General features: G+C 39.9%; 1 protein-coding gene across 2 annotated transcripts; it reads right to left on the bottom strand.

Moving 5' to 3' along the window:
* Positions 1 to 9,790, bottom strand: DUT (deoxyuridine triphosphatase). Of its 2 annotated transcripts, none has more exons than XM_062628860.1 (7): positions 9,630 to 9,790; positions 8,945 to 9,107; positions 7,999 to 8,090; positions 6,864 to 6,908; positions 1,747 to 1,821; positions 775 to 845; positions 1 to 345 (listed from the first exon to the last, which is right to left on the bottom strand). In XM_062628860.1, exons 2-7 carry the CDS (start codon positions 9,103 to 9,105, stop codon positions 289 to 291), a joined length of 501 nt encoding a protein of 166 aa, XP_062484844.1. In that variant the 5' UTR covers positions 9,106 to 9,107; positions 9,630 to 9,790; the 3' UTR covers positions 1 to 288. The 2 variants fall into 2 exon arrangements, with proteins under 2 accessions (XP_062484844.1, XP_062484836.1); XM_062628852.1 differs by lacking the exon at positions 9,630 to 9,790 and adding an exon at positions 9,451 to 9,582.
* Between the last annotated feature and the right edge of the window lie 560 nt (positions 9,791 to 10,350).

Below are 10,350 nucleotides of genomic sequence, written 5' to 3'. Positions count from 1 at the left end.
TTAATTTATTTTTAAGTTTATTAGAGCATAATCAGAACATAAGCAATGAGTTCTTATTACCAAGGACTGTACATCTAAAAAGCAAAAATAACACATCAACTAATCAATCAAGTTAGTCATGCACATTTACCCATAATGCAGATGAATTCACTGCCTATAAAAATGGACAGCACAAATACACGTAAGTCTGAATGAAACTTTTTTTTACATGTACACCAAAATCCCACTTCTGTTTCAAATGAAAATTTAGAAATAACTTAAAAATTAGAATACATATTCAAATAATTTTCAGTTCTTTCCAGTAGAACCAAAGCCACCTTCACCACGTTCGGTGTCATCCAGAGCCTGAAAGACATCAATTATGGTAAGTTGGTTTAGTGTCTTAACTTCCCTTTTGTTTCTACACAACAGATAAGGTCTATCATACAGGAAAGTACATTTACCCGTAACAATAGGTATAATTGAGAAATTAAACAAAAAAATGTTGTTAAAGACTTCAGAATACCTTTTGTACAAGTTTAAACAAATCCTACATTGAGAGACAATTGTTTATAGGGTATACTGAGTGTTTCTCAACTACCTGTTAACTCTGAAAACTACAGAGAAAAAAAATTCAATATAAATGTATGCAAAGCAACAAAACTTTTATTCAAGTAGCAATGCTACTACGCAGTTTTAAAGCAAAGTATTTAGGCCATAAATCTCAGCTTCTATAGAACTATCTACAACTATTAATTACTGAAAATTGAGAAATATTTTCTTTTGGCAACTTACTTGAACTTCTTCTAGCTCAGGATAGTAAATGCGTTCACAGATGAGCTGCGCAATCCTATCCCCTTTTTTGACTGCAATGAAATTATAATATTATTAGTTGCTTCAAAAAAGTAAACCAGCAATAAAAAGCTTAGATAATCCTCTTTTGAGAGTATCAGAATGTACTAAAGTGCAAACACTTATTTGAAACATAGTTAGACAGAAATTAATAGTGACAGAAAAACACAGGATAAGATAAACTTGTTTTTAAGTCCTTTTAAGGTGAAGTTTCAGGAGCAGTACCAGCTCAAGGCATTCCCCCTCATTCCTGCTGCCACCCATACTGTGGTATATTAAGTATCATTATGCATAAATACTGCAGAGATGAAGAGAGCTCTATGTATGATGTAACTCGTGTGAACTAGTCCCAGAAACTGATTTCTATGGAGGAAAAAATCCTGAACTGATAAAAGGAAAACAAATTTTCTGATTAGCAAACTGGTTCACAGAACTGCCAGAAGTAGCTTGTGCTGTGAAGTGACAGAAAAGGCTGCAAAACCACTGGCCCTGAGGCTTAAAACCGACTGTTTGCAGAGAGATAGCATGATTAAGGGAAAAATCATACCTTTACTATTCATGTTTCCAAGGTTTTTATCTCACATACTAATCAGCTAAATGTTTGGTGTTTTTTTGTGGAGCAAGAAAGCAGCTTAATAGAAAGTTGCGCTTCACTACAGCTCATGAATCTAAAGCTTAGCTAAGTTGAGTTGGTTTGGTGTGGTGGTGATAGTGTGTTTTGGGTTTTTTTGGGTGGTTTGTGGAATCTTTTTTTCTTTCCTTGACAGGACATTGTTAAGTTTCTATGGTTTTATTAACTGTGAGAAGAAAATTGTTCTCAGCTAGCTGTAACTCTTCAGAGACTTTTAAAGAAAAATTATTTTCTCATTTCCAGTCAGAGGGCTGAAAACAGGCTCTGCCAAGCTTAACACTTACCTTCAAAAGTCTCCTTGCCAAAGTTGAAGAGTACCACACCAACGTTTCCCCTGTAATCCTCATCAATAACACCAGCTGTCATAAAGAAGGATAGAGGGATAACCAATTAATAAATGTTGTTAGTGTAATAGGTAAGTAGGTTAGATAAGGCTTAGATTAGCAGATGATTTCAGTACCTCGTCTGCAGACGTCCTCTGCACTGCTTGTGCACAATTAAACAATACATATGAAAACCCTGAAATATCTAGAAATGCTAATCAGTCTTGCAAAAAGAACTGAAAAAACACAATCACATATCAAAAAGTGTTTTACTAGTGTGCTACTAATTTTAGTTGTAATACACTATCTGAAATCAAGACAGCTGGACCAAATTCAAGCTCCATTTGTTCTGCTAACTTCAGCTTTTTGCGCATCAAGCAGAAATCTGTTTTTAAACTCTAACATCTTATTTGAGAGCTATGGATTTGTGCAGATCCAAACCCTGGACCTCAGGCAGGGTAAAAGAACAAAAGCTTTAAGGAATTGTCATTCAGCTACATTTAAGTATAAATACTGTAAAAAAAGCTTCCTCTTACATTTTATTTAATTATTAATACATAGTTCAGGAGATTATCTATGAATACACATTAAAATAATCATATTCTGCTTCTTTGGAGTTTTTCTCCAGATACAGGAAGCATATTTGCAGTAAGAAAACTGGAGTTTGGGTTTCCTTGCAGACTAAAGTATGTATTTTGAAGTCTCCTTGCAGTAGTAATTCGTATTCTACAATTACATGTCATTCCAAGACTCCCAGACTATCACACAAAGTACTACCTTTAGAGATTATAAACCCCAGAGGAAATTGTAGCATGACTATACCTTGAAGTTTTAATGTTTTACCACAACATACGTATTTAAGAATAGAAAACTGAGGTGTTTTTTTTCTTCAGCTGTGTGACAATATTGCAGTACATATGGTCCACAGTTACTGTACAATGTCTGCACTAGTTCTAGTATGAAAAAGGTATTTACACAGCTCTTTCTCTTGCAGTGTTATAGGTTAATCCAATCACATTTCTGAACAGCTTCCTAATTAAGGTGCTAGTAATACTGGGAGTATCCCGAATTCTGAAAATTCAGAAAAAAAAAACAGTTTTCCAGTTAACTCACAGGTATTTAACTACATGCAATTTCTTGAAGGGGCCCTAATTACAGAGCACTCTCAGCAGTTAACAGTGCACAACACATAGGGGTTGGTGTGCATGGAAGTTTTCAAGAAAAATAAATTATTGAATGTAACATTCAGTTCAGCTGATTCAGAGAGCTCGATGTACAGAACCTACATGCACAGGTCTCATGCTGTTCATTTGGTTTAGGTTAGACTAGCCTTCAGAAAGTCAACTATGCCATCAGTTAAATTGAGGATCACAGGACACCACTTTCACTGGTGATCACAGATTCCTTGCACAATTTCTACCACAGTTCAGTGTTGCAAATGAATACTTAAAGTATTAAAAATAAAATCCTCCGTGCAAGGGTCAAGTGTATAAGCAAAAAAGGCTGAACTATAAAACAATAACATGAAAATTTTGCCTTCTTATTTCTAGGGAAGTACTTACTCCTTCCTCCTTTTTAATATATCAGAAAACTTACAGCCCTTACATTAATTGCTAAACCAGGGGTGACAATAGCTGAAGACTGCTACACAGATGATTTACTTTTTCTTTATACAATAGGAGACACTGAGTCCATGCTACATGGATGCATTACAAAGAGAGAATCAACAAACTTGTAATAGCAGCACAGATAATTCTATGCATCATTCAAATTCTGAATTCAGTTTCCTGTTAATTTGGTGTATTTGTTCATGTGAGGCAATCAGCTGGAGAACTGGAAGCCAGAATTCAGATTTGGCACATAAAAAATTAAGTACATATGCTCATAAATGCATTAAAAAAAAACCCAACAAACATGAGCTCTTTGGTTTGTCAAATTAAGAATTTATCCATTCTCAAGTGTTTCTCTACAGCTAAGACAACATTTTCCTAGACCATAAGATGGGATATATATTGCTATGCACTAGAGATTGATGATGGAATTTGCTTATTTAAAATAACGATGGACAGCTTTATTTCTTTTATAAGACAGTATTCTACTCTAAGACAATACTCAAAACTGATTCGATTACTAGTTCTATTCCAATAGAAATTATGATTTTATATGTATAAAATGTACCAATTAAAATAGTATGGTTAGAAGAAAGTCTTGCCTATCAGTTGCTCCAGAATTATCTGAAGAAAATTTATAAAAGAACAACTGGGGCTACTTGAAGTCATTCTAAATTAGCTTTTCTGCCTTCAGGTCTCTGACAGTAAGAAAGTTTATTTCTACATAATGACAAAAATTGCACGATGTACTGGTTAGTGCTCAACCACTAACAAAGCTTTTTGATCTACCAGATGTTGCTGCTATTTTCTGGGAGAGAAAACTCAGTAGTATCTGAAACTTAACTTGTATTGGAGTAACTGGAGCTTAACAGAACATTAGTACTTCTACCCTTTGTTAAACCCCAGACCTTTTTTGTTTGTTTGGTTGGTTGGTTTTGTTTTGTTTTTTTTTTTTTCCCCTGGAAAGGAGTGTTGCAATTGATCTATGCTGATTTACAATGAATCTAGCCAGATGCTTCTTCACCTTTAAATAGCATTAGCACAACCTCAGCTTTATGTATAGACACTAATTTTACAAGTATTGTTGAAAAGGCTGTCATCAACACATAGCTCTATAAACAGACACCAGATTTGTTTTATCACCTATTTGACTACTGCTAGAGACTGGCTTTCTAGGACTTGAAAACTATCAGACAAGTAAAAATGGAAAAGACAGATGAATATTTCTGCGGCTGAACTGAAAGCCATACTGAAAACTTAAAGTCACTTGTATTATTTGCTAGAGAGGAAAAAAGGCTCTCACTACAACTCTAATTTTCTAAGCTTGGCTATAAAGTAAACATCTTGCAATGGTTCTACAGATTTTATTGGATGTATTTTCTAGCAGACAAGAATTGCACTTTCTGCACGCTTCTGAGGATGAAATATGTCCATAGGATGCAGAGAGGAAAAGCAGGCTTCTTCCTTAAAAGCAAAGCTGATACAAACAGAACTTTAAACAATTAGAGTTGAAGTTATGTATTAAGAAAATAACATTTAAAAAGATGTGTTGTGGCCAAAACAATTAGTCTCATGCTGGGCTGAGTGACTGGTGTCTGCATGGTGTCAAAGCCATGATAATTTCAAATTCCATTAAAGGCACAGCTAGTTAAACATTCTGTGAAATGAATTCCCTACTAATCATTTTCTCTTTAAATGTATTATACCTCCACTGACATAGTCTTACCAAGTTTAACCACCATGTGGATTTTGAGTTCAAATTTCACTATTTGTATTAAAGAAAGAAGAAAATATGACCTAGGAAGACCTGATGAGTTTTCCTTCTGTACAGGGTCACAGACTCGCTCTATGTAATTGAGTGTACTGGCAAAACATATTAACATCCTTGGCATCATGTTATTCTGGAACAGCAAGTTGCAATAAATATATACATTGCTGACAACTAAGGCACTAGGTGTATTGGGTGGAAATCATCTAAGTAATTTTTGGAAAAAATCATGCATTGGAAATGACAGTCTGACATTCTGTTTTATTCTGTCAGAAGTTGGGCATATTACTTGCTGGGAAAGCATCTACACCTAGCAGATGTGAATTCTGAATATATTCTTGCATGATCCCAAATGTTCTCCCTGATCCTTAGGTCTTCTGGCAGTGTATTTCTACTTAGACGGGTAATGCCCTCATTGTGACAAAAATACTTCTGCAGGGTAAGTAAAATGCTTTTCTTATCAACTTCCATTATAACTCAAATTATAATGTGCTCAGAAAAAATGCATTCTCTCAGCCACTCAGCACTTCTGAAGACATCCATTAGATGCATCTTCTTTACATCATCATATCAGAAATGTAGTTTTGAGTTCTTCTCCTACGCTACTGTCAGAAAAATTAATTGCTTAGGGGTTTAGGTGGCAGAACACATTTTATTTAACTTAAACTGTATTCTTGTATAATTAGAACCACGTAACATGCATTTATGCTAGTTAATTTGCTGTGGTTACATCTGTGCTCAGAATAACTCTACAGTCATTTTAGTGGCGACAACTTCTGTGCAATGTAGATGCCATTTTATAATACAATAGTTAAAGAGAATCTGCCTGTGCTCTCATCAGCCCCACTGCAAAAGTGGAATAGAACTTTCAACATCATTTACTTCATGTTGCAGTTATATGACAAAAGCATAGCAAGACTTTCATGAAGGCCTCCTTATAGATATGCCTGTAACAATTGCTTTTGAGGAGATATCCATGAATTTCTAAACAAGATTAATGAGAAGCTCAAAATATTTAAAGAAACACCCTGTTGTGCAAAACAAAGCTGTTGGTAGTACTGAGCAAAACACCCCGAACAGTAAAGACTTGTAAAAGTGGGGGGTTAATTTTGTTTTGTTTCAAAACACTTTCAATTTTTAAGTCAATTAATGTAAAAATTTATGACTTTAAATTTCATTTGCTTTAAGTGATTTGTTACATTTTCATCAGTAAGAGTAAACTAAAGCTCTTTTCATCCTAATAATCAATTATACCCACAGTAATGGTGTATTCCAGTGCCATCTTTATTCCTTTTGAATATCGTTACTATTCTCTGTGTAAAAGAATATCTATGTTTTATTGATTTAATTCATTCAGATTATACACTAGACTGAGAAGAATCACACACTTAGTCAAAATGGAGAAAGAATGTAAAAAGTCATACTGTTTTTTTGTTTTGGTCTGGTGTTTTTTTTTTTTGGGGTGTCTTGTTTTGGGTTGTTTTTTTTTTTTTTCTTTTTTGAAAAAGTAGTATTTTTCTAATTCAGCAGGTCTTAAAATAATTACGATGCAGTGGCTCTATGAGGTATTACCCACTTACCTCCTTTTCCCAGACCACCACTGAAGCTAGCATTATTTATTTGCATGTATTACAATGTGAAATTAAGGCACTTCTGCAATAAGGTTTACAAAGTCTTAGTGAAAAGAACAAAAATCTTACCACCAACATCTATGAAGTGCTTTGCAGCTAAACCAGAACGTGGTGCTAGAAAACAAGAATTGTTTTGTAAGTACAATAACTTATTTATTTTAGAACTCTTACACAGTATTTATAGGTTACATAGTACATTTACACAGTCATGGCAGCAAGAACTGTTTCCACAGACTTTCTAAAATAAACACGATTTTACAGGAACTATTGTGTTAATGTACATATTAAACAAAATGACAGCTGCTACAGGCTACAACAAAAATGCAATCTATCTTTAAGTGATATAAGCATATCTTTGTTTAGACCACCATGTGCACAGTAGGTTTCCCCAAGGTAGGCAGCTGCAAGAGACAACAACTGTCTAATCTTGGTTTATTTTTGGCACTACCACTGGTTTGGCATAATCTCAAAAGATTATTAGGTCAATCCATTCAAGTGATGATGGAAAACAGTATTTGGCAAGCATTTTTCTAAGAAATAGACACAAATTATGTACAGGGCTTTGTTTTTATTATTACTTAACCTACTTTGAAGTGCTAAAACTCACCTTTCTTCAAATTTTTCTTTGGGATTAGACACATGCATTTTCCTTTCATATGAAAGAGCACACAAATTCTGATCATGCTCTTCCATTGGAGTAACTACTGCTTTTTTTTTAAAGAATTTATACATAATTCAGAAAAAGAATGCACAAAACTAACACAACTAACACAGTATCTTGCCAGGTTCTCTCAAGTACTCTGTCATAAAAAGCAGTCAAATTCTACTATACTAGTACTCTTACTTCAGGATAAATTTTTAAACACTAAAGCACGTGTTTTCTGCATGTCCATTATCTGTTGGTCTTTGTGATTTGAATTCTGAAACTGCAGAGAAATAATGAACTACTGAATAGCCTACTAAGTTGTATGTAGATTATGATTTTTGCTAGTGGTTTTTTTTTTTTTGTCATTTGACATACAAACCTCAAGTGTATTTGACAGCAAATGTCTATTACAAAGCTTAATAATAAATTATGCAGCCTGTGAGGCTTTTTTTTTTGTGTAAACTAATTCTAAAAGTTTTAGGCAGAATCAAAAGGAGAGGATGGTGTCAAACCAGTGGTACAATGACTCTGCAGCCTTTTTATAATCTGTTTACTTACCTACTCGGCCATAGCATCCAGAAGGAAGCGCAACTTGAATGTCTGTTTTCACTACAGCCTTTCCCATGGGTGGTACCTCACAGTCATAAGCACTATATTAAAGAAACACACACTAGTTTATACAGGGTATTCTGAAAATTTTCTCTGTAACTGAAATGTTTCCTTATGAAATGGACTTTTTCCAGGTGTATAGTGCATCACTGGAACAAGGGGAAAAGAAAACCCAGCTGTAAAGGCAAAAATACTAGTGTCAAGTGTGGTGCAGCAAAGCTTCAGGAAGGAAGCTGGGCAAAGGAAAAAAAAGGCTGATTATTTTAATACTAAAAAAGGGAAGGTAGGAGTGGTCACAGTGAAGTTCAGATATAGTGATTGTACCTGATCACAGAAGCCCTATGCAAACAACCACATACCTAGCTTCAGGTATTACTGACCAATGGTTATTTTAAGTTCAAGCAAACCCAAGCTTAAGCCTGTACACAGCAACCCACGTGGTTACCAGCATTATCAAACTGCCACAACGTTTTCTGGCACGTGGCTCTCAACAGCCATGAGGAAAGCAGAAAAGCATAAGCGCTGGCAGGGAGGGCCACATGCACTACCCAGGGAGGTACTAGTTAATGTTGATGCCAACAGCAACTCGGGCTGATGTGTCAAGACTGCATCGCTACCTGATGAACTCGATGCTGCAGCATGACTGGACCACAGGTCTCTGGAAACCAAGGGAGAAGGGTGGAGAAGCAAGGAGCTAACGAACAGGCCAGCTCTTCACAGGGTCGGCGAGCCTCTCGTGGGGGCTCTTCTCAGCATGAGGACTCTCAGCCGCCGGAGCTTCGAGTCATGGGGGCTCGCTAAACGGGATGGCAGCGCTTGTCCCCGGGAAAAAGCGGGCAGGGCCGGGACGGGCCAGAGCGTACCGTGGGCCCCTTCCCGCGGCGGGTACCCTCACCTGTACAGATCGTAGCCCGCAGCCCGAGCAGAACCCTTAGAGGGGGAGAAGGCGTTCTCAGACAGCTTAGTGAAGCGGAGCCGAGCGGTGGGCTCCCCGGGCACCGAGCCCTTCTGCCTCTTGCTGGGGGACGGCTGCAGCACGGCTTCGGAGGAAGGCATCGCTGGTAGGGACGAGAAGGGAATACAGACCCTCCGTGAGGAAAAAGCCCGCGAAAAGGCGGCGCAGCCCACTGAAGGCGGAAGCAGAGGGGGAAATCGCTTCTTCCCCGGCTGCTCTCTGTGTGGTGCACCCTTGTCACCCCTCGCCGGCGAGAATGGCCTCGCCCGGCTCCTCCTCAGCTCTCAAACCCCCCGGCCCTGAGGTGCCCCGGAAGGCACCGGTGTCTCCGCCGTGGAAGGGGGGAACTCGCGGTCCCGGCGAATCGTGGCCCGTCCTGGTCGCGGCCGGCCCGCAATGCGCCCGGGCAGCCTGTGCTCCCCCCGCGCCTCCCGCTGTTCCCTTACTGCTCCAGCGGAGCCGCAAGAACAGCTTCATGCTCCGGGACAGCATAACGCCGCGCCGTGCGGGGCCGTGCCGCCGTCTGCCGCCAGGCGCAACCCCCTGCGGTCCGGCGGTAACAGGCCTGCGGCGCGCGGGCGGCGGCGCTCCCTTCTTCCCGCTTCCTCCCCTTCCCGGGCTCTACCTGTCCTGCGGCGCGATGCAGTCCCTCCGCCAGTGGCCCGGCCCCGCTGCCCTCCGCGGGACAAGTCGGCGCTTGTCCTGCCGGCGGACGCCGCCGGGCGTTCCGCGTTGTAGGGGGACGCAATTGAGGCTGCACGGCGGGCGGGGCCCGGGCCTCGGGCCCGTTGCGGGAGCGTGGTCGTGTCACCGAGCTGCGGTGCCGGGGAGAAGCGCGGAGGCGCCTTCGGTGTGTCCGGGGCTGTTACAGCCCCTTCAGAGCTGCCGCGTCCCCCAGCCCCGTTTTTGATCCGCACAGCAGGAATGCGTGGCGTCTGACAGTGCTGCCCTGCGTCCTTCTGAAATAACCTGCACGCTCAGGCAGCGGCAGAAGCGTTTGCCATAGGAAGGCAAAACCGCTTCCCCTCCTTGTCGAGGCGGCAGATAGCAAAACCCATCAATGCGCCACATGCCTTGTTCTTCAGTCTCACAGCAGAATCCTTTAATGATTTCACCATCTTTGATGTTGGCATTGGCTGCTCTCTTTTGCCATCCCATCTATGAAAAATGCTCCTCATGATCCCCTCGCACAGCCACCCCTTATCTCTTCCCATAGTGACCCACACTGTGTAGCTGCCGCCCCCTACCCCTCATGGTCACCCTTTACCTCCCCTCAAGATCTGCCCCCATGGCTACCCTTGCTCTCCCCTCATGATCTCCCCTCACGATGCCCCTCATCTCTCAGC

This window comes from Pezoporus occidentalis, unplaced genomic scaffold, assembly GCF_034315485.1.
Source record: "Pezoporus occidentalis ecotype Australia unplaced genomic scaffold, CSIRO_AGI_Poc_V1 ctg11, whole genome shotgun sequence".
NCBI lineage: Eukaryota > Metazoa > Chordata > Aves > Psittaciformes > Psittacidae > Pezoporus > Pezoporus occidentalis.
This window is presented reverse-complemented; position numbering and strand designations above follow the sequence as displayed.